The 24,916-nt window shown below is 36.1% G+C and overlaps 1 protein-coding gene and 1 pseudogene across 2 annotated transcripts; both read left to right on the plus strand.

Moving 5' to 3' along the window:
* Positions 1-85: 85 nt before the first annotated feature.
* On the plus strand, positions 86-23,563 carry Ikbip (IKBKB interacting protein). Of its 2 annotated transcripts, none has more exons than XM_027950429.2 (3): positions 86-447; positions 7,813-7,930; positions 20,724-23,563. In XM_027950429.2, exons 1-3 carry the CDS (start codon positions 281-283, stop codon positions 21,480-21,482), a joined length of 1,044 nt encoding a protein of 347 aa, XP_027806230.2. In that variant the 5' UTR covers positions 86-280; the 3' UTR covers positions 21,483-23,563. The 2 variants fall into 2 exon arrangements, with proteins under 2 accessions (XP_027806230.2, XP_027806160.1); XM_027950359.2 differs by lacking the exon at positions 20,724-23,563 and adding an exon at positions 13,124-15,369 and having other exon boundaries at positions 87-447.
* Positions 22,947-23,563, plus strand: LOC114088002 (thioredoxin domain-containing protein 17 pseudogene; annotated as a pseudogene).
* Positions 23,564-24,916: the final 1,353 nt, after the last annotated feature.

Raw genomic sequence — 24,916 nt, forward strand, 5'->3', positions numbered from 1 at the left:
CCGGCAGCCTGCGCGCGCCCGCGAGCTTCGATTTCCTCGCGTTTGCGGCAATTACGCAGAGGAAGCGGGAGGTGTGGCCGCGGCGCTCCTCAGCTGGAGGAACCCGGAGGCGGGGAGGCGCGACGAGGGAGCGAGGATGGCCGGGAGAGGGATGGAGCTGGCTTCTGGGCGTTGCCCGGTCTGTAAGGGGGCGAGGCTTCCCAAGAAGTGGAAGCCGGCCACGTCCCGCTCGCGTGGGTGAACAGCCGCCCCGCCGTTGCGGTCCTCAGAGCGTCCAGACATGTCCGAGGTGAAGAGTAGGAAGAAGCCGGGGCCTAAGGGAGCCCCTGCAGAGCCCGTGAAACGGGGTGAGGGCAGGAAGAGCCCCGAGGCCCAAGGGGGCGGCTGGGCGGACCCGAGGACCGGCCTGAGCCTGCTGTCGCTGGGGACGTGCCTAGGCCTGGCCTGGTAAGTGGTCGCGGGCCGCTGGCGCCCAACCAGCGTCGCCCGGCTCTTCCAGGTCACGGTCCCGTCCTGCCTCGCCTGGCTTCACATCCCGCTAACCTTGCATCCCCCGGCCTGCGGCTTCTGTTCTCTGCCTCCATCGCAGAGGAAGGATACGGCCCAACTTTGTTCTTTCTTTCGCTCATTCCTTGTAACTCATTTTTCTTCCGGGCTAGAAACGTGCCCCTCTTCGCTCAACTGGAATTGAGCCTAAAGTTTGGGAACCAATCAGCCATTTGTTAAGCGTTGCAGGTTCGGCCAAGCTTCTGCTACACGTCAGAAGCTTTCACGTTTTTATAAACCGTTATCCGCGACAGATTTACCCCACCCCAGCTGTCCCTAAAATACCTGATGGAAACGTTTGCAACTTTAAAGAAAGTTCAACAGACATTAATGCTAATGGCAAAATTTGGAGGGTTTCTCATTTCCATCAATGTACATACGTTTGAATATAAAACCTAAGTTACAGATTTGACCGTAACTGTGAAGCTGCAAAATTTCTGTGTAGAACTTGTGTTTACTTAGGTGTAAACATTTGTAGTTTTTAAGCCAAACAAATAATGATATACTGGTGTCATTGGGGAAAATAGAAATAACCTTTAAACTAGTTGTTTTATTTTCCTGAGATAATCTGTTTCATTTTATAACAATACTGACACTTTAATAGAATTTTCCTCCATTTTTCACAACCTTCCAAAGTGATAGAAGTCTAGAAGAAACCCCAGATCTTTAATCTAGACTTTTTTTTTTTTTTGGTACTGGGGTTTGAACCCAGGGTGCTTAACTACTGAGCTACATCCCCAACTCTTTTTTTATGTTTTACTTTTTTATTCTTTTTAGTTTTACAACTACATTCTGGTAGTTGTAAATGATGTGGACACACTGGTTGTGTATTCATATATGAACATAGGAAAGTTATGTCCGATTAAGTCTACTGTCAACAAATTATAAGTTGCTTCTATATCCCATATCCTCTCCATTCCCTTTGTCCCTGTTTGTCTAATCCAGGGAACTTCTATTCCTCCCCCACCCCCATCATGTTTTTTTTTTTTTGTGTGTGTGTGTGTGTGTGTGTGTGTGTGGAGGGGGAACGGGTGCTGGGGATTGAACCCAGGGCCTTGTGCATGCAAGGCAAGCACTCTACCAACTGAGTTATATCCTCAGCCCCGCCATCCATCATGTTTTATTTTGAGACACGGTCTCTGTAAATTGCTTAGGGCCTCCCTAAGTTGCTGAGGCTAGCTTCAAACCTGCAGTCCTCCTGCCTCAGCCTCCCAAGTCACTGGGATTACAGGCCTGCGCCACCATGCCTGGCTGCCATTCAATAATTTGATTATGTCCAGGGGGAAAACTTAATAGAAAACTAAACTTTAAAACTTGAAAAGCTGATGCTTCAACTAAGGAATTTGCTATGAGGGATTTTTGTTTTTATTGTAGAAAGACAAAAACATGTTACATTCATTTGAAAGATTTCATCTGAGCTATGACTTTGAAAAATAATTTTTTTTAGTACTGAATCAATTATTTTTAGGATTAGAGGTGTATCTCAGTGATAGAGCACTTGTCAGCATGTTTGAGGCCCTGAGTTCCATGCCTAGCACCATTAAAAGAAAAAAAAAAAAAGGTTTTTTTTAAATGGACAGAATCTACAACTGTACTAAAATAGTTGACTCTAAGTTGCTCCTGAGAAATCTTTTGCCACAAGAATTGAGTATATACATTTAGTTTGCTATTTATAGCAAAATATTCGTGGTAAATTTGGGGATAAAATTTTATCCTGGTAAGACATTTGCAAACATTTTCCAAATAAAAGAGCAAACATTTGCCATTTCTTAAATACTTTCAAAGCACAGAATTATAACAAAGTAGTTGAAATCTTTACCATTAGAACACATACTTTAGCTTCAAAAACTCAATCCACCAAATCCTTATTAAATGGTAACTTTACTGACACTATTCAGTTGTTAAAATATAACAGTGAATATGTGTACCTATAAACACTGCTTATGCATCCTCTCACACTTTGTCTCACTGAGAAAGTCTGAACCCTTGTGCCCCAGGAGGATTTCAAGGCATCACAATATATGAGTATCTTCAGATCTTAGTCTTTGGGTCCTTGTTTGAAAAATAAACAGAAATAACACATAACAAACTTAAAAGTGTGTTGTTTTCCTATCTTCTCTCTGCTAAATAAAATCCTGATACATCATCATACATCAACTTGATAATAAATACTGGAGTGGCCCAAGACATGAATTCAGTATCAGTTTGCATATCTCATTTCTAAAAGAAAATTTTCAGATAAAATAATTGAAGAGATTCTGCTTTCAGAAAATTAAAAAGGAAGTTACTAAACAAGACAAAACCTTTTACACAAGGATATTTAGTTACCTAGAAATTCAGTCAACTAGAGCTATAATCCTAGCAATTTACAAAGATAAGGCAGGAGGATCACAAGTTTGAGGGCAGCCTCAGCAACTTAGCAAGACACTGTCTCAATTTTTTTTTTTTTTTTTTTGGTACCGGGTTTAAACTCAGGGACACTTGACCACTGAGGCACATCCCCAGCCCTATTTTGTATTTTATTTAGACACAAGGTCTCACTGAGTTGCTTTGCACCTCACCTTTGCTGAGGTTGGCTTTGAACTCATGATCCTCCTTCCTCAGCCTTCTGAGCCACAGGCGTGCTCCATCATTCCTGGCTTCCAATTTTTAAAAAAGAAAGAAAAAGGGCTGTGGACATAGTGCAGTGGTAAAGTTTTAATCACCAGTACAAAAAATAATTTTTTTAATTCCATTGTGAAGATTATAATTTTCTTCTGGAAATTTCAACAAATTATAAGTTGCTTTTATAAAAGATTTTCATGACATTATAATTGTGTAGAAGAATTCAAAAGCTCTCTAAACAATATTTAGGGTTTTCTTCCTTTATCGTCCAGTATAACTTTGTCTATATAATCTTGGCTAACTTTTTCTAGATCTTTTGCTATTATTGTTATTAGAGTTTTATCTTTAAAACAGGATTGTACTTTAAACATGAAATATTTTCAGTGTTTTTCTAAATATTGGGTTCTGTACTAAAAATGAAGCTGTAGATGGTATGAAATATAGGGTTAAGTATGTACCAACCCTGCTAGTGACACTAGAAATTTTTTGCAGAAGGTTTATAATACCTTCCTTTAGTCATTTGCCTGTGTCATTATTAAGTAGAAATAAGAGCCAAAGGAAATCCTGTATTTACGTCTTCAATCAACTGTCTCCACCTTCTACAATTCTGAAGGAGCCATACAGAGGCAGTAGACCATTAGGGCTACAGAGCCCTAAATCTGTATGAGGTCTCTGTATATTGCGATGGTTTATGATAGAATGAAGAAGATTCCTTTTGGAAGGCCTACACTAAATTTAGCCAATTAACCTTTGTCCTACATTTAACATTTTCAGGGCCTTACCTATGTGATAGCAAGAAGAGATCCCAAAGTAGGATAAGAGAATGCTGCTCCTTTAGTAACCTGTAAGTGGTCTAATCCATCTGTTCTATACTTCATTTACCATAACTCCAACCCCAATTATGCTTAATGTTCAAAGGAGACAGGGATAGGACTAGCTGACAAGTACAGGTAAACAGAAGGTAATCTGCTCCTTTATAAACCATAGGCACATAGGCAGGATGGAAAAACAGTTGTACAAAATAGTCAAAAAGAAAGGGCCAATGTACTTAAATAGAATAGCTGATGTGTTAAACTCTAGGTATTATTCTATGAACTTTTATAAATATGAACCTGTTTAATCCCTGTAACAACCCTTTGAGGTATTACCCTTGCTTTATAGATGAAGAAATGAGCAAAAGTTGTTTAATTTGTCCAAGGTGGTTACTACAGCTAATAAGTGGTAGAGCCAAGATGGTCCAGCTACATACTTAACCAGTATATGTACCCTTCCTTTGATACTAATACAAAATAAGACCAGACTCTAGAAATAGAGATCCCCCAAATCCAGAATTAGTCATTTTCTTCCTTTCACTAGAAGCTCTACCATTCAGCAGACCCTAATTGTTGGTCTTTCACACTCACCTAAAAGATTAGAAACGGTTCTGTTAGAATATGCCTCTGACTCATGAAAAGAAAATGAAGCATCTTGGGCTCAAATCTGGATGCCAGATTGAAAAAACTTGGTTTTTCAAAACTGAAGCATCCCTCTCTTAGGGTACTTTCTTGACTAGAAAATCAGTCATTCTCTTCCTTAATTTTAAGTGAATTAATGTTGATCAAGCATTTAGAATAGTGTGGCACATTTAAATGGAAATAAAATGTATTATAATGTATTATGCCTTATCAACACCATGCAGACCACTTTTCATTTTTTCATTAGTATCAATAAGTCAACTTTGTGCATGTTTTTATATGCACTATTCATATGTAGCAAGGTTGAATCTTGTACTTTTTTACTTTTGTGAAAGGTTAAACGTAAGAGGAGAAAAACCTTACAAGTTAACATCAGAAATGATATCTCTACTGATGTGACAGTTTTCTTCAAGTTTTTACTTAATGCTTGAATTTGAAAAGTCCAGAGACAGACAACATTAAAATATTTAATAAAATTGAAAATCCTGTAATGCATTTTTATAGTGAGTCAACTTTGATTCAGTCTTTTTTATAATGATTTTACTCTGAATAAACTCACTGATCTATACAATCAATCCATGAAGTAATACTATGGAGTATGGATGATAAAACTAGCCCCTAAAATTAGCTTTTACTTCTTTAGGCTGACCTCAACCAAACCTATACTGAGGGTTGGGTGGGTATCTTAAGATTCAAGAATGAGAAGTGGATAAAAAATTTCGTCTGGGGCTGGAGTTATAGCTCAGTGGTGGAGTGCTTGCCTAGCACATGTGAGGCACATGTTTATTTTCATGTGGTACTGAAGTTCAATCCTCAGTACCACATGAAAATAAATAAATAAAATAAAGGCATTGTGTCCATCTACACTATATATATATTTTTTAAAAAAATTTGTCTACCCATCCATCTTTGAAAAGTATGAACCTAGCCAGGCCTGGTGTTGCATACCTATAATCCCAACTGCTTGGGAAGCTGAGCCAGGAAAATCACAAATTCAACCCCAACCTTGGCAACTTAGTGGACTGTTTAAAAAAAAACAAAAAGGCTTGAGGATGTAGCTTATTCATAGGGTACCCCTGGATTCAATACCCAGTACCAAAAAAAAAAGAAAAGAAATTAGGAAATGAAGGCTTTCTAATAGCCAGAAGTTTTGTTTAAAATTCATGTTGATACACAGGAGAATCTGTGCTAATTATATAACCTGAAATTATACTAAGTATCTCTTGACAGACATTAATCTGTACCATCAAAAGAAATTTCAATGGGGCATGGTAGTGCATGCTGTAATCCTAGGTGCTCTCAAGACTGAGGGAGGAGGATTTCGAGTTCAAAGCTAGCCTCAGCAAAAGTGAGGCACTAAGCAACTCAATGAGACTCTGTCTCTAAATAAAATACAAAATAGGGCTGGGGATATGGCTCAGTGGCTGAGTGCCCCTGAGTTCAATCCCTGGTACCCCAAAAAAAGAAAAATTTCATCCAACATTCTGTTGGTTTAAAAAGCCAAAAAAAATAAAGAAGAATCCATTTTAGCTTTAGCAACTGAGAAGTCTAAAGATATCATTTATGAGTTCAAAACACCATTGCCTTTGTAAGAATACACAAAAGTCAGCTACACTTTAAAAAAAAAAAAAAAAGTCTTTTACCTCTCTTTGAAGTCTTTGAAATCTTTAAGTGTTTTTAAGTTAAGTTCATTTCAATGGAAATGAATTTACAAAACATGGTCAATTAGTAGTCCTCATGCTGTGCATTCAGATCACCTCTGAAGCTGTTTAAATTTTCAATGTTCACATCATATACTAGACCAATTAAATCAGAATCTCTGAGGGTGAGGCCCAGGTATAAGATTTGTTAAAGCTGCCAGGTGATTCCAAGATACAGGGGAGCTTTTGAACCACTCTTCTAGGTAATGTTACTTAGGTGCTTCACTTGGTTCTGCTCCATTGCTTTTTTTTTTTTTTCTCCCTCTCTTGGTACCAGAGATTGAACTTAGGGTGCTTAACCCCTAAAGATTGGGATACCTTTTTTATTCTTCTACCTTTGTTTTATGAAGAATATATTCCAACTTTATTATTGTTTTTATTTTGGTTTGGTTTGGGTATTGGGGATTTAACCCAGGGGTGCTTTACCACTGAGTCACTTCCCCAGCCCTTCTTACTTTTTGAGTCAGGGCCTCATTAAGTTGCTGAGGCTAGCATTGAACTTACAATCCTCTTGCCTCAGCCTCCTGAGTCACTGTGATTTCAGGCATACACCACTGTGCCAGGCTCATTATTGTTTTAATCTTATGATCAAACTCAGGGCCTCTCACATGCCAGGCAAACTATCTACCACTGAACTACACCTCTAAGTCCTATTATTTTCATCTTTTCTGTTGTTACCATGGATTAAACCCAGAGGAGCTTTACCTCTGAGCTACATTCCCAGTCATTTTTATTTTTTCAAATAAAAACTATTACAGGTATGTGCCACTAGGCCCACTTCAGTTCTATTTTAAAATGACATCTGAACTGCTCTACATAAGTTGTATTGTAGAGTATAATCAATTGTAGGGTTTTTTTTTTTTTTAATATTTATTTTTTAGTTTTCGGCAGACACAACATCTTTCTTTGTATGTGGTGCTGAAGATCCAACCCGGGCTGCACGCATGCCAGGCGAGCGCGCTACTGCTTGAGCCACATCCCCAGCCTGTATTTTGCACCTTCTAATCACAATCACCTCTCTCTCTTCCAAATCATGATTTTTGCTTTTCATGAGTCTATTCTTCTACATTTTAGCTTTTAAGTACTTTTTATAGATAATCTTTGTTTTTCCTACATTTTTTGTTTCTCCTGTAAAAACACTTTCTAGGTAAGTGTCCTAATATGGCTTTGAGAAAAATAGTTTAGATCAAAGAGCTTGTTCTAAATAGTTTACCATGACTTTCTCCAAAATGTTTCCTGTTTGTACATACATCTATTACAGATATCACACTGTCTTACTGTGCTGTGAAATGTAAACAAGGACAGAGTTTACTCTTGTCAAGAGTTAAAGCAGTACCTATCACATAGTATTTATCTGCATGTTATAAATGAAATACACTGACAAAAAATACAGCTTGCTACCAGAATTTATGTTCTTACCAGAAGTGGGTATAATACTTCTTTGAAATTCAAATTTAAATGAATATGAATAGGGCCATAGTGACTTTTTTTCTTTTAATCTTTCCCAGGTTTGTATTCCAACAGTCAGAAAAATTTGCAGAGGTAGAAAACAAATACCAGTTACTGAAAATGGAAAGCAAGGAGTTCCAAGGACTTCAAAGTGAAATCAGTTTAATTTCAGAAAAGGTAATTATTAATTTATTTGGGGAGACTTTCCCATTTTACTTCTCCTCTAGCCTTCCTTTATGCCAGCTCAGAACTTCTTTCTTCCTGCCTGTTTAACTGTTACTATTTCAACTCACTGATCTTCCTACCTCTTGACATTCTTCCTCTGATCCAATTTGGATTTATATTGCACCTTAAAAGGACATGGATTTTTGTATATAACAATGTCTACTGTTGAAAAAGACCAGTATGCATTTGCAAAGCCCTGGGTTCGATCATCACCACTGCAAAAAAATAAATTTAAAAAATTTAAAACTTAAAAAAAGTAAAAGACTGATAGGTTCATATTGATATGATGTTAATTTTTTTTTAAGTGTCAGGTTACCCAAGCAATGAAAACATGGTTGAGCTTTACATATAAAATTAGAATATGAATAGCACTTATAGATAATCTATCATTTTCTTTCCACATTTTAAGAATGTATGTATATGCATATAAAAATAACAGGTATGTCAGAAAAAAAATAACTAGCCTAAACATAAGTTTTGATTCTATAGCCGGAGTTCTAATGAAAATTAAAATAACACCTTGTAGGGGCTGGGGCTGTAGCTCAGTGGTAGAGTGCTTGCCTGGCATGTGTGGGGCCCTGGGTTCAATCCTGAGCACCACAAAAAGATAAATAAATAAAATAAGGGGATTGTATCCATCTATAACTAAAAATAAATAAATAAATAAAAATAACACCATGTATATGACATGTTTCTTCAAATTGCAAATGATTTCCAGCAGATACATTATTTACTGTGATTATTAGAAATATGAAACCATCTTGTCACTCCCACATCTCTCAGAAGAGGATCCACTGTGATCATGTGGGCTGTATCTGGCTAGCAGTGACCAAGCTATCACTGGGAAACACATTTGTTCATCTATCCATCACTAAACCTTTACTCATGTTATCAGCGTGTGGTTGGCACCAGGGTGGTAAAGATGTTAATATAGACAGACATGATGGAGGGTCTAATTCCCTATTGCCTCATGAGAAAGATGAGCACATAATGCCTCAGAAGAAAAAAGTCATGAATGAAAATTGAGTGATTTATGCATGCCAGAGGATTCCATAGAAAAGGTGAGCATAATGGGCTTCTGGGAAGAAACTGAAAAGGACTTGGTATTTTGACATAGGGCTCAAATTGGAATCTGGTTATAAGCACTCTGGAATACTGAAAGAAAAATTTCAGGTACTAGAATTCATATATTTAACTAAAAGCTATTGAAAATAAATTTTGAACAAAGCCAGATTTCCTTTTTAAATAAAATATTTGGGTGACATAAAAAATTTTTGAAACATTTTTAAAATATCATCATTGAATCCAAGAAGTATTCAGTCTTTTTATAGTTCTTTTCTAGGAGTAGTTTAATAATAGCTGCCTTTTCCCAAAGCTGGCCCTAAAAGTCAGCGTAATGCAGTAGGAGGGAAAAACAATTAGAAGTAGGCTCTCATCACAATTCGGTTACTTGGAACAAATTACTTGAACTTCCCTTGGTCTCTATTCAACATTCATTAAGTGAGAAATAACAGGATGAGATATATATGCAAACTGTTTAAAAACTTTCAGCTACTAATAATGGTAAGGTATTGGCTGTTTTCAAAAAAAGTGAAAAACTATTAGAATATATTGGCAGCCATAAATGCTAGTTACTGTGATGTATTAGTTTTCAATTGCTGTGACAAAATACCTGAGAAAATCAACTTACAAGAAGAAAGATTTATTTTGACTCATGACTTTGAAGGTTTCAGTCCATGGTGGACTGACTCCATTGTTTCTAAGCCAGTGGTAATGTTGTAGTTCATTGTGGTGGAAGGTGTGGAAGGAGCAAAGCTGCTCACATCTGAGCATCTGGGAAGGAGAAAGAGGAAGAGTGAGGAAGGGGCTAAGAACAATATATAGTCACCCAGGACTTGCTGCCCGCAAAGACCCACTCCCTCTAACTGGTTCCACCTCCTGCAGTTTCCACCACCTCCCAATAGCCTGTTAAGTTATGAATTCATCAGTGATTAATCCTCTGATAATATCAGAGCCCTCATGATCCAATCACTTTCCAAAAGTCCCACCTCTGAACATTGCTGCAAGCCTTTAACACATGAGCCAAACTATACCATTGTAGTGTATCAGTCATTTAATAATTTGCAATTAAAGCTTGAGATTATTATACTGAAAAATAGATTGTTTACTTGGGCTATATTGCCTCAAGTTTACAGTGATGTTCTGATGAACAGCTTACACAGGAAATCATCTTAGATTAAGATGCTCAGTTCTTCAAAATACTGCTAATTACCAACATACAAGTATATCTCAGAATTGGTTTTTAAAGGAATTTGTATTATGGCTACATGTGTGCATTAAAATAGTTTTTAAAAAACATTTCAGAGTGGTCTTATCTTATTAGTTAGTATTATTATTGCACATTGTTCCCACCTGTCACTTGGAACTACTATAGGTCTTGAATGGGATGAGCCCAAAAGGCTTTTATGTCTGCCCTTCTTCCTAGGCATCAACAAATGTGTTTTTTGTTCTCTGAGAAATGGGGACTACAAAAAAACACAAGACATGTATCTCTTCCTGAAAGGTCTTTAGAAGCTTTCAGATCTTCTTTATCTAATTTATCAGTCTGCTAATGAGTCAGACTTCAGAGTCACTTTTAAACCTTTCTTTATTGTACTCCTGACTTATTTCTCCTCTACAATCTTTTGCTCCTTGGGTTACTTCTGTCACAGTGAGATAGGTGAGCTCTCAGGCAAAGAAAAAAAGAAACCTTTACTAGATTAGAGACCCAAATCTAGGAGCATGACCAGCTATACTTGTGTCTGGTGAGATGAACAAAACTTCCAGCGTATGATTGCACCAGATCAATTAGAACAAAAGCATAATCAATTTAAATTTTAAATATCACTAGATTCAAGGACCTATACAATGTACCCACAAATGATTTATGGCTAGACTGCTTAAATTGGAAAAAACATTCTGAATGCCAAATATCAAATGATTGACATGGGATTTGATTTTCACAAAAGCGTACCTGGGAATCTGCAAGAAAGTACTACATATAGTCAGAGAGCTCAACTCTGGGTGTATTACTCTTCTTCTTGCCTCATGAGAAAGATGAGCATATAATGCCCCAGAAGAAAAAAGCTATGAAGACAAGGGGCATCCACACCCTGCCTTTGGGATGTATCTATCTTTGCTTTACTGTCTTTTATAAATGCATCGTCAATTCTTTTCAGTGGAGTAAGTCAAGAGCCCACCTGGGCCAAGTTGAGGTCTCACTGCACCCTTGGAAGGACCTCCTCATACCCCTATTTGGTGACAGTGACTCTAATCATAGCCCATTCTGATTTGTTGTTAATTTCTTTGTCTTCCTTACTCCTTGTAGAGCAAACATCTTTTATTGCTATTTTTTTAGCACCTAGAAATGAAACTAGCTCATAGAAGACACTGGATAGATCTTATTGAGACTATAGAATATATAATACAGAAGATCCATAATACTTCCCCCTATCAAATTTGAAATCAGGAACTATGCTGTGTTTATATTTTATAAAATGTCTAGCACTAGCTCTGGCACAGAGTGAACATTCAAAAATTTTGAACTATACTTTGGAAAGTACATTAATAGATGCTACAATAATTCCCACTCTCAGGCTTATGGCTATGGACGTTTCTTTAGAAGCTTAGGATTCCAGGTGTGGTGGCTGAAGCCTCTTATCCCAGCAACTCGGAATGCCGAGGCAGGAGTATTGCAAATTCAAGGCCAGCCTGGGCAACTTAAACTTAGCAAGGCCCTGTCTCAAAATAAAAGGGCATACTCAGTAGTAGAGCACCCTGGGTTCAATCTCAGTACTACCCCCCCCCCAAAAAAAAAGAAAAAGAAAGTATTAGGAAACATCAACAAAGAAAGGTATTATTTTACCATACTGTGCATAGTAGTTTTTTAAAAAATTTAAGTGATAGTAGTGTGTTGGATTATTTAGAGAGGAAATGACTGGAAGCAGATATTTAGATAATACTTCTTTTATAATATATCTTTTCTTGATCTTTGAAGTCTGGGTTGAGTCTCCACCTAGGTGCTTCCATAGATGGAAAATCACTGTTATAATGCAGATAAATGCATTTTTCCCCAGTTAAACTAAACTGCTTAAAGGCATAACTGTGTTATGTCTTTAACACAATTCTACAAACATTTGATATATTAATGATCATTTCTAGGCATTTCTATAATCTATGAAGTTATTATCTATGTGAATATAGACTTAATTAAGACCAGGACTGGTCTTCATAGTCCAGATATATATGAAGAGGTGTAGCAGGAGCTTAATATCAGTTGCTGATACTTACAACACTTTATCATTTGTGACTTGTCTCACTAAACTTTATTTATTTATTTTTGCATTACGATTCTTTATCACTAAACTTTTTTTTTAAATTCATATTTGCTTTGTGAGATCTGATTCTAGTACCTTATGCATAAAAGGTTGGCTTAAGAAAATTTTTTTTCAAGCAGAAACTCTTCCAGAATCATAGATTTTAGGGAAAATAACATATTTTTACACTAAATTGCAATTTCTAAAGTCAAATAACCATTAACATGACATCTTAACTAACTCCATTTGAGTGAAAAAGAGGACAGTGTGATACACTTCAGACTTTCTTTTTACATTATGTTTCTCTTGAATATGCTTCCATGGCAAAGCACAAATATCTAGGATTATAGCACCAAGTATGGTGGCAGCTCAGGAGGCTGAGGCAGGAAGATCACAAGTTCAAAGCCAACTTCAGCAATTTAGCAAGGCCCTAAACAACTCAGTGAGACCCTGTCTCTAAATAAAACACAAAAAAGGCCTGGGGATGTGGCTCAGTGGGTAAGTGCCCCTGGGTTTAATCCCCAGTAGCAAAAAACCAAAAAACGTAGGATTATAAATTTAGGTTTATATTTTTGTGGCAAAGGGCTAATCTGTATTTATTTGTTAAAACAACCATGAAAGTAATAAATGTTTGTCTGTTTGATTCTGACATACTTGAGTATTTTAGTCATGAATATTTTAGTCAGAATTTGAACTTGGCATTTATTATGCTCCTAATTGTTAAAAGTATATGTCTCTAATATAAAAAGTATTAAGTAGCCTTGGGAATTGTTTTGTGTTACAAATGCAGCTTGAGTCTACTGAAAGTATCCTGCAGGAAGCTACATCATCCATGTCTTTGATGACCCAGTTTGAACAGGAAGTATCCGGCCTCCAAAGATTCATGCATGACATTCAAAACAGTGAAGAGATGCTCACTCAAAAGATGCAAAAGCTTAATGAGAAATTCCAAAATATTACAGATTTCTGGAAGAGAAGCCTAGCAGAAATGAATGATAATACAGACATTTTCAAATCAGAAGCAAAACATATACATTCTCAAGTTACTGTCCAAATTAACTCAGCTGAGCAAGAAATAAAATTACTCACTGAACGGCTAAAAGATTTGGAAGATAGCACACTACGAAATATTAGAACAGTAAAAAGACAAGAAGAAGAGGATCTTCTGAGAGTAGAAGAGCAGCTTAGCTCTGATACAAAAACAGTTGAGAAGTTAGAAGAGGAACAGCATGCTCTCCTTGCCAGAGATGAAGATCTGACTGATAAACTTTCCAGCTATGAACCCAAAGTTGAAGAATGCAAGACTCATTTGCCAACAATTGAAAGTGCTGTTCTCTCTGTTCTCAGAGTCTCTCAGGATCTGATAGGAACAGAAAAGAAAATGGAAGACCTCACTATGCAGATGTTTAATATGGAAGATGATATGTTGAAAGCTGTATCTGAAATAATGGAGATGCAGAAAACCCTTGAAGGACTTCAGTATGATAATAGCCTCTTAAAGATGCAAAATGAACTGAATGTTCTGAAAGGAAAAGTTCATGATATTATAACATATTCCAGTACAAGAGAAAAGGGAACTTTAGAAGAATATAAGCTAGAAAATAAAGGAATCGATGATTTTTAAAAAAAATCACTGCATGTATTCTGATGAATCATTCAACTATGCATAAATCAATTAGTTCCATGGTTTTTGAGTTATAGTGTTATGCCTCACTTTATTGGAAAAATGAGAAGTCCACACAATGGATTTATCCACATAATCAAAGCTTACCTTTTTAAGGTCTAAACCTCACTTTAACCATTTTAAATATAATTAATTCTAAAGTTTATATTTATCTGTCTTTAAGGTGATATACTCAGTTTTTTAAATGTTTTCCCAATAGTTGATGAACATCAATATGAATTTCACCTATTATATTGGATCCAAATATTTTGCTATATCTGGATACTATTGAAGCATTTTTGCAATTCACTAAATGACCCAAATTTGCTATTTTTCAAACCTGTGTTTTCCTTACATCTTTTCTATCACCTGATCTTGCTCAGGTTGGGTAGTAACAAGTCTGCCTCAGTCAGTTCTTCACTTTCCTATGTTAATTCACTGCAGGCTAAGAGTCCGGACAGTCAAGTCCATAGGAATTTTGTAGGGGCTGGGGATAAAGCTCAGTTGCTAGAGTGGTTGCCTCACATGAGGCCCTGGGTTCAAACCCCAGCACCACAAAAAGAAAAGGAGGAATTTTATCTAAAATAAAGGATAATGTGCCTGAAGATGAGCCTGGGACTTTTCTGTGAATTAATATGCATTCTCTGAAAACTATAAAACCTAGGAAATATTTTACTTTTTGTTAAGGTTCTAAACTGTGTTACAAATACTTGCAAGAATTTTTAAATTGAGTAAATTCTTACTTAAGGCCTTTCTTATTACTTGTGTATGCTTCAAAGTATGAACTTACAGAATATCTTTGTATACTGGATTTTTTTAAGGTTCTGTGTTAGACTCTTGAGTTTGCTAGATACCTGATCTCCAAATAAATTGGTCTAGTTACAATAAAAATACCCAATAAGCCTGTCGCTTATTTTAAGTGGCAACATAATGATAAATAGTGATAATTATGATGACTAAAAGTATGTCATTAAGGATTCCCCAAACTTTTGGGACTAAATTTATTTTACATATTGACTTTATTTTATCTAAAATTATTTAATGTAGCCAATTATATCATATATTTGCATTGGAAGTTCTGTTCTTATTTCTTTTTGCCAGTAACTATCTCAGTTTTATAGTACAGTTTCAGTGGAATTAGACACAAACTTTTTTCATCAAAAACTTAAAGCAGTTCCTAAAGGTAGTTGTGATAGTTTTATTATGTAATTTTGCAAGTTTTTGGAAAAATACCTAACAAGTTCTCCATTGGAGTTAAGAAGGCCTGTAGTAGACAGACATTGAGTTATATAAACAAACATCTGTGTGCACTGACAAATTTGTGTTTGTATGCTTTTTTTTTTTAAATGCCAATAAACAAGATTATAAAGTTAGCTGGAACATCATTGTTTCTGACCTCTACACTTTAGGGATAGATGCGATTCCCCCGCACCCTCCCCCCGCCACTTGGTATTGAACCCAGGGGCAGTCTACCACTGAGCTTCATCCCCAGCCTTCTTTTGAGTCAGTGTTTCACTCAATTGCTGAGGCTGGCCTTGAATCCACGGTCCTCCTGCCTCAGCCTCCTAGTTGCCAACACTTCCAGCTGATCTCTTCTCTTGTGCTCTTCATTTTTAAATAATTGTATGTGTGCCATCACTTCCAGATGATCTCTTCTCTTGTGCTCTTCATTTTAAAATAATTTTTGCCTATCACCAGATTTGATTCAACTTTACTATGTACTTGTACATACCATAGTAAGAGTTACTGAAACTTAAGGTGGACACCATGCTCTATGATAACAGAAGGGGAATGAAAACCACTTCTACAAGCATTACATAAAAAACTACTGAAGGGCTGGGGGTGTAGCTCAGTGGCAGAGTGCTTGCCTTGCATGTATGAGGCACTGGGTTCAAACCTCAGCACCACATGAAAATAAACAAATAAAAGCATGCTGTCCATCTACAACTACAAAAAAATTAAAAAAAAAAAAAAACTAAAGTGGGGGGGCTGGCATGGTGGCTCAGTGGTAGCGCGCTCACCTAGCAAGCGTGAACCCTGGGTTCGATCCTCAGTACCACATACAAACAAATAAAGGTATCATGTCCAACTTCAACTAAAAAATAAATATTAAAAAAAAAAAAACTAAAGTGGGGCTGGGGTTGTGGCTCAGTGGTAGAGCACTTGCCTGGCATGTGTGAGGCCCTAGGTTCAATCCTCAGCACCACATATAAATAAAAAAAAATAAAGGTATTGTGTCCATCTACAACTAAAAAATTTTTTTTTAAATTTAAAAACCTATTGAAGTGTGTGTGTTCCTTTCCGAAGATTTTCCTATTTAAAATATTGCTATTGGATTTAGATATACCTAATTTATCTTTGTTTCTTTTGTTCATGTAGTTAACACAAATATTTGAAATTTCTTAAACTCACATTTACCAAACATTAAATTCAATCCTTCCTTAAAGGAAAATTGCCAATATTTGAAGATACATTTTTGTATATTTGTAATGGATAATAAACTTTATTATCAATTAACTTATTATATTCATGAGTCCATTTTTTAAATTTTTAGCACAAACCAAAGCTTTAAAAAAATACCTAATTTTTTTTTGTTATCTTTTGAGTATAAAGTTTAAAAATACATTTTTATAAATGTTTTCTTAAATTTTGCCTAATGACAAACTGTTGACTAGGTGTACTTTTATATTTTATAATGAAAAATGTTGGTTTAATCTCAGCCTAATTGGAGTCCTCTGAATAACCTATAATCTTGATCAAAGTTTGATCTTATGTCATTATACAGTAATGATACTATAAATTCACCATAAACACTAAAAACAACTCTTATTTCTTTACAAGCTTATCTTATTCAGGTGACAAAAGCTCTGCAAATTTTCCCAGGGTCTATTTGTTTCAATTCAGCTATGAGCTATTAATAGTTAATTAAATCAACTATTGATTAATTTAATTGATTAATTTAATTCTCTCCCAGCTAAGAGAAAAGGATAAAATTAACATTTTGTGTGCCAAACATTTTTAGGAGATTCATATACATCATCATCATCAGAATTATATTGAGTGCCTGCTATGATGTGCTGTGCTAAGAACTTTACACGTATTACCACTTTTCCTCACTATAGGTTTGTAACTATTACACCCATTTACAAATAAGGAAATTGAGGATCAGCAAGATTAGATTATCACTGCAAGTTCTGTCCAACTCCAGAGGCTGAGGACCTCCTATCATATGATACAACTAGGGAAGGAAAAAAAAAATCACAAGAAAACTACTGTCAGTAGAATTATAAAAAAGCAGTAATTCAGACAAACATGTTTGTTCTCTACTATGTTGCCATTAACTAGACTATAAGCTCTTCAAAAGCTCTAACAATTGTTTGGACTTCAGGCATAAGAAGGAGGTATCTTAATTTGAGTAATGCTAGTAAGCTACATTTACTCTACCAGAGTAAATATGTTAGTAAATGATAACCTAGTAATAAAACAAATGAAAGTAAGTCAGCTACTCCTTTTACCCTTGGGAGACTGTTTTAGCAAATACACTGTTTAGCAAAAACAGTTTTGCAACCACTACTTGATTTCTTTCCTGCCTGTGGCTACTTCTTATATACCCACAATAATATTTTCACAAACTAACTTCTCTACTTAAAAAAATTTAAAAATTAACACTTTAGGCTACCTTCACCACCTATAGTTAATGTAGTATAAAGCTATTGAGAAAATTTCTAAAATACATTTTGAACCAAAACATACTTGATGGGACAAGGAGGGAGAGTTGCTACCTTGAATTAATTCTCTGCTCCATTTCATCAGTTCATTACAATTCTTTTTTTTTTTTTTTTTTTTTGAGAGAGAATTTTTTAACATTTTATTTTTTAGTTTTTTGGCAGGCACAACATCTTTGTTTGTATGTGGTGCTGAGGCTCGAACCTGGGTCGCACGCATGCCAGGCGAGCGCGCTACCGCTTGAGCCACATCCCCAGCCCCATTACAATTCTTTTACAGCTATATAACTGCTTCTTTTTAAAGATGCCATCAAAATACTGTCTGAACATATATATTGTGGTTTTATTTCCATTAAATAAAACTATATTAACCAAAATAATTTCAAAAAGAGTTTGCAGAGTAAGCCAAATACAATTTAAGGAAGATAACCTATTAAAAAACACATTGAAGAAATACACATTTAAAAAAAAAATTTTTATATCTTTAAACTGCATCTTACTTTGTAAAAATGTTTTTCAGCCTGAATATTTGCTTTTCTATTCTTTGTTTTCTTTTGAGTTTTCAATAATCTATTTATTGACATTCTGCTTCCCAAACTAAACTACAAACTCCCCAAAACAGAGTTTGTCCTTGATTATACCACCACATCCTATAACGGTAACATTGTTGAATCCAACTACTTTACTATTAGTAGATTGCTATCAATAGTCTCCTACTTTAAAATATAATGCTTTCATAGAACAAGCTGTCAATTAAATGAAAAGTCAAACAATTGATATACATGACAAATGAGGTTCCCTTTCCAGAGTAATCACAGTGTATATATCTGTCTTTGGGCATCAAAATTGATGATCTATTTCTAGCATTGCATTTGTTCTTTACTTCATAGTTCAGTACATAGTCTACAGGCTTAGTTAATCTTCTAATTGATGCCATTATAGTCTCACCTGACAATTCACATCCTTGCTTTAATTTCAGCTTTGTATACTTATGAGAACTACCTATCTTATGATCAAAATTTAATTTTCTTTCTCTTCATTTTATAAACTGATAGCACAGTGCAATAAAATTTAAAATATTCAAAGTACAGTAAAATATTCAACTTCCCCAAAAGTGCTGTAGAGACACATTTAGACACAAAGAGATTATATCAAACTAAAAATCTACAGCCAGCAAAGACACCAATCAACAGAATGAAGAGACAACCTGAAGAATGAAAGAGAATATTTGAAAACCAAATGTCTGATAAGGGATTAATATCCAAAATATATAAGGAACTCAAGCAACTCAGTAGCAGAAAACAACTCTTTTTAAAAATGGGCAATGGTCCTAAATAAAGATCTATCAAGACATAAATGATCAACAGGTATAATAAAAAAATTTTCAACATCACTAATACCAGGAAAATGAAAAATTAAAGCTACAATGAGATAACATCTCATACCTATAAAAATGTTTACTATCAAAAAGAAAAAAAGGTGTTGGCAAAATGTGGAGAAAAAGAAACACTTTTAGACTCTCAGTGAGAATTTGAATTAGTACACCTATAGGAAAAACATTATGGAAGTTCCTCAAAAAATTAAAAAATAAAACTGCCATGTGATGGAAACATTCACTTCTAGGTATGTATCCAAAGAAAATGAAGCCAGAAGTAGAAGAGATACATGCATCCCCATGTTCTTTGCAGCAGCATTTTCAATAGCCAATTTATGGAATCAAAATAAGTGTCCGTCAATGGATGAACAATAAACAAAATGTATATATACACAATGCAATACTATTCAGACTTTAAAAAGAAGATCATTGTCATTTGCAACAGCATAAATAAACCTGGAAGGCATTATGTTGAAAAAAATAAACTAGGCACAGAAAAACAAATACTACATGGTATAGCATGGTGACTATACTTAATAAATAATGTATTATTTACTTGAAAATGGCTAGTAGAGTATATCTCAAATGTTCTCACCACAAGTGGAGGGAAAAAGTGAAGTGAGGAATATGATCATTAACATGATTAATCATTTCAGTGTTTACATATATCAAGACATCACATTGTACTCCATAAATATATACAATTTTAATTTTATCAATTAAACCTTAGTAAAGCAGAAAAAAGGGCTTAGCCTAGTGGCAGGCACCTATAGTCCCAGCTACTTGGGAATCTAAAGCAGTAGGATCCCTTGGTCCCAAGAATTTGAGACCAACCTTGGCAACATAATGAAACCTCATCTCAAAAATAAAACAGTGCATGCCTGTAATCCCAGCAGCATGGGTGGCTGAGGCAGGAGGATTGTGAGTTCAAAGCCAGCCTCAGGAAAAGCAAGGCATTTTAAGCAACTCAATGAGACCCTGTCTCTAAATAAAAATACTAAATAGGGCTGGAAATGTGGCTTAGTGGTCAAGCGCCCCAGAGTTCAATCCCTGGTACCAATAAATAAATAAAGTAAAATAATTTCCTTTAACCCAATTTAAACATTATGTAATACATATATGTATCAAGCATTACATGGTACCTCATTAATTGTACACCTTTTATGTTGTCAGTTAAAAATTTAAAAAGTAGAAAGTTTTAAAAACAAAACACACACAGACACACATCCAAAAAAAAACTTGGATAAAAAGAGAAGCTCTTTTGCCTTTTCTCACCCCACAAATATACCAAATTTCATCTGAAAGAGATTTTTTCCCTTCTCTAGAAATAGTAAATACTTCACTATCTCATTTAGAGTATTTTGTTGCTATATAGAGAATCAATGGTATGAAAGTAGTAACTCAGAAAATGTAACATCCAGTAACATTTTATGAAATTTCCTGAATGTTTTCCTTCTTATTCATTAGTAATAAATTGTTCTAAAAGCTCTTACTTTTGAAGCCATCTTTTACCAAATGCTTTCCCAAAGAGCAGAAAAATTATAAATATAGCACGTAAAATTAAGTTGAATTTTAAATTTTGAGGCTTTAATGAATTTAATCATTGTGGTGTTATATTTTCTTATAGTGTCAGAAATGTGAAGCTCTTGTGGAAAAACTGAAGTCGTTTCAAATAATTGTACATCTAAAGCATCTAGAGGAAGAAATTTATGCAGTGAAATCTTGGTCCAGCAAGATGACTGAAAAACAGGATATACTGAATAACAATTTGACAACTCTTTCTCAAGAAATTACAAAACTAGACCAAAGTACAACTTCCATGGCAAAAGATGTTGGTCTCAAGATTACAACTGTAAAAACAGATATACGACGTATTTCAGGTTTAGTAACTGATGTAACATCCTTGACAGAGTCTATGCAAGAACTGGAAGCTAAATTAGAAAAAGTAGACAAAAATACAGTGAAAAACATAGGTGATCTTCTCTCAAGTAGTATTGATAGAACAGCAACACTTCGAAAGACAGCATCTGAAAATTCACAAAGAATTAACTCAGTTAAGAAGACGTTAACTGAGCTAAAGAGTGATTTCAACAAGCACACAGATAGATTTTTAAGCTTAGAAAGTGACAGAGCTAAAGTTATGAAGACAGTGACTTTTGCAAATGATCTAAAACCAAAGGTATATAACCTAAAGAAGGACTTTTCCCGGTTGGAGCCATTGGTAAATGATTTAACAGTACGCATTGGGAGATTGGTTACTGACTTATTACAGAGAGAAAAAGAAATTGCTTTTTTAAATGAAAAAATATCTAACTTAACTATGGTCCAAGCTGAGATTAAGGATATTAAAGATGAAATAACACATATTTCTGATATGGATGTTTAACATTGTTTAGCTTAGACTGAGGTATACATTTTTTAAAAATGGGACCTCTGTTATGTTGGGATGAAAACCAGTTTGTATTTTATTCTATTTTTCCCAGTAAAAAGTGTTTTTTTGAGGGGGGGTTCCCAAGATTGAATTCAGGGGCATTCCTCCACTGAGCCTTATCTCTAGCCCTATTTTGTGTTTTATTAGAGACAGTGTCTCACTGAATTGCTTAGCACTTCTTTAAATTGCTGAGGCTGGCTTTGAACTTTGAACTTTGAAATCCTCCTGCCTCAGCCTACAGAACCAACAGGATTATAGGCATGCGCCACCACACCCAGCCTAATTTTTTAAACAGACTGAACATTTGAATTTCCCAAACATGCTGAAACATAAACTTGCACCTTTATATAGCAACAACCTTATCCATCACCCTGGCCTACATACTCTTAAACAAACATGCCCTTATACTAGTGGGGAAAAGGAGAATCAGCTGGTCTAGCACTGGGAAATCTGGGCAAGGCAGAATCTGAATCCCTACTTATCTCATTGACTGATAGGAAACACAGTGTGTTAGTTTAAATATGAGGTGTCCCTCAATCATGTGAGACATTACTAGAACATTCAGAGGTGAAACGGTTTTAACTCACTGCTAGGTAGTAATTGGATGTTAACTATAGGAAGATAGGGTGTGGCTAGAGGAGGTGGGTCACCAGGGGCAGGTGTGTATTTTATTCCTGGTGAGGAAAGCTGTCTTTATTTGCTTCTAGATTGTCACATCCTGAGCTTTCCTATGCCATACTGTTCCACCAGGTTATTTTGCCTCACCTCGCCCAGACCAATGGAGTTCGCCTTCTTTGGACTATGATCTTGGAAACCATGAGCCCTAAATAAATTTTCTCTCTAAAATTGTTCTTGTCGGGTGTTTTGGTCACAGCAACAGAAAAGCTGAATTAAAGGGCTGGGGATATAACTCAGTTGGTAGAATGCATGCAAAAGGCCATGGGTTCAATCCCTAGCACCACAAAAAGGAGAAAAAAAAAACTGACTAAAATAGTGTGGTTGGGACCCTAACTGAATAACTATCCCAGCAAGGTATAGTGGCCCACACCTATAATCCCAGTGACTGGAGAGGCTGAGGCAGGAGGATCATAAGTTTGAAGGAAAGCCTGGGCAATGTAGTAACCCTGTCTCAAAAAAAAAAAAATAGCTCAGTGGTACAGCAGCCCTGGGTTGAGTCCCAGTATGGGGGTTATGGGATAGGGGAGGGGACTACTACTCAGGGTTCAGGACTGTAGCATTCATTATCCAGTTAGAGAAACTCAAAGGAATAGCCAAGGAGCTACAGGAAAAGAATCAGCTAAGTAAATCTTTTTTTTTTTTTTCTGTTAATTTTTTTTAGTTGTAGATGGACCTAATACCTTTATTTTATTTATTTTATTTTTGTATGTGTTGCCGAGGATCAAACCCAGTGCCACACACATGCTAGGCAAGCGCTTTGCCACTGAGCCACAGTCCTGGCCCCAGATAAGTAAATCTTTCTGGGTCTTTCATGGCTTTGAGAAACTATGGAAAGAAACAGTAGTGTCAGTCTATTTGGGCTGCTATATAATACACAGCAAAAATTGGACAGATGCTTTCTGCCCCGAGGGGGTCCCTCCCTGTAGCAGCAGAACAAGTGCTCCTCCAGCACCGCAGTACGCAGTACCCATGGCTATCTGCGAGGAGGTGAGCATGTTGGGCTTTGAGGAGTTCAATCAGGCTGTGGAACAGCACACCTCGGCAAGACCATTTTGCCTACTTTACAGGTTGTAAGGACACCGAAGGGAAAAGCTGGTGTCCCAAATGTGTGCAGGCAGAACCAGTCATTTGAGAGGGGCTGAAGCATATTAGTGTAGAATATGTGTTCATCCACTGCCAAGTAGGAGAAAAAATCTTATTGGAAAGATCCAAATAATGACTTAAGAAAACAACTGAAAGTAACTGCAGTGCCTACACTACTTAAATGTGGAACCTTCAAAAACTGTTATAATCTGAGTGTTTTCAGGCCAACCTTGTGGTGATGCTGTTCTCTGAAGATTAAAATTTAATGATGGCAATTGTGTTTTGATTTCCTAGTTTGGTCTAGTATAAAAGAAACTACATATTTGAATTCATTGTAGCAATAAGTATATGATGATGTGAAAATTAGCCATGTCTAAACAATAAAGAATGCTTTTAAAAAAAAAAATTGGACAGCCTATAAACAATGTTAAGTTACTCCTCACTGGCAGATTCTCCATCTGGTGAGGGCTTTTTGGTTCATACAGTTCTCCTAGTTATGTACTTACATGGCAGTTCTTTGAGGCCAATTGTATAAGGGCACTTACCTCACTCATGAGGGCTTTTTCATCATAATCAATTCCCAAATGCCTCTCCTCTTAATACCTTGCTGTTGGTTAAATAGGTTTTGGATAGATACATCATGGATTTTGGATAGATACATTCACAACACAGCAAATAGGTTACCTAAAAAGGATAGAAGGGGCTAAGCCGTAGAGCGCTCACCTAGCATGTGTGAGGCCCTGGGTTCGATCCTCAGCACCACATAAATATAAAATAAAGATGTTGTGTCCACTGAACACTAAAAAATAAATATTAAAAAATTCTCTCTTTAAAAAAAAGAGAGGGTAGAAGATGGCATCTAGGAGGGGTCAGGGAAGGGATGGGTGTGGATCACAGGGGCCTTGCCAAGCCTGGACAAAGACTGCCTCAAGGCAACACAGCTGATATGTAGTAATGATGTGAACAGGAGTAGCTAAAGCCTCTAGAGAAGGAAGTTCTAACATTTCATACATCATAGGCAATTCCAATCATAAATTCTAGAAAATGAAAATCTAGTAACAGAAAGTGGTTGTCTAGTTTACTAGGATTCTCCAGAGAAACAAAACCAATAGGAGATGATATATGCGTAGAGAGATACATTTTTGGAATTGGCTCACACAAATAGAGATCAAGTTGTCCCATAACCTGACCTGCCACCTGTAAGCTGGAGAACCAGGAAAGCCAGTTGTGTTATTGGATCTGAGTTCAAAGGACTGAGAACTGAGAGAGCTGATGGTGTCTATGCTCAAGAGTAGGAGAAAATGGATATCCCAGGAAAATTCACCCTCTGCCTTTCCATTCCACTCAGGACCTTAATAGATGAGATCATGCCCACCCACATTAGTGAGAGTCATCTTTATTCAATAGGCCAATTGAAATGCTAATCTCTTCTGGAAACACCCTCAGAGATATATCCAGAAATAACATTCACCAGTTTCCTGGGCATCCCCCTTAGCTCAGTCAAATTGACACACACAAAAAATAACCATTGCACCTGGGATAGAGTTGAAGGGAGGTTAAGATTACAAAGAGGTACAAAGAAATTTTGAATGTTTATCATCCTCATCATTATGATGGTTTTATTGGTA

This window comes from Marmota flaviventris, chromosome 3 (assembly GCF_047511675.1).
Source record: "Marmota flaviventris isolate mMarFla1 chromosome 3, mMarFla1.hap1, whole genome shotgun sequence".
Taxonomy (NCBI): domain Eukaryota; kingdom Metazoa; phylum Chordata; class Mammalia; order Rodentia; family Sciuridae; genus Marmota; species Marmota flaviventris.

What these genes read in the sequence shown, in the direction of transcription:
- Ikbip (XM_027950359.2), top strand. Translation starts at nt 281, where the DNA reads ATGTCCGAGGTGAAGAGTAGGAAGAAGCCGGGGCCTAAGGGAGCCCCT. An exon ending in ACGTGCCTAGGCCTGGCCTG is followed by an intron (nt 448 to 7,812) that starts GTAAGTGGTCGC and finishes AATCTTTCCCAG; the next exon opens with GTTTGTATTCCAACAGTCAG. An exon ending in TCAGTTTAATTTCAGAAAAG is followed by an intron (nt 7,931 to 13,123) that starts GTAATTATTAAT and finishes TTACAAATGCAG; the next exon opens with CTTGAGTCTACTGAAAGTAT.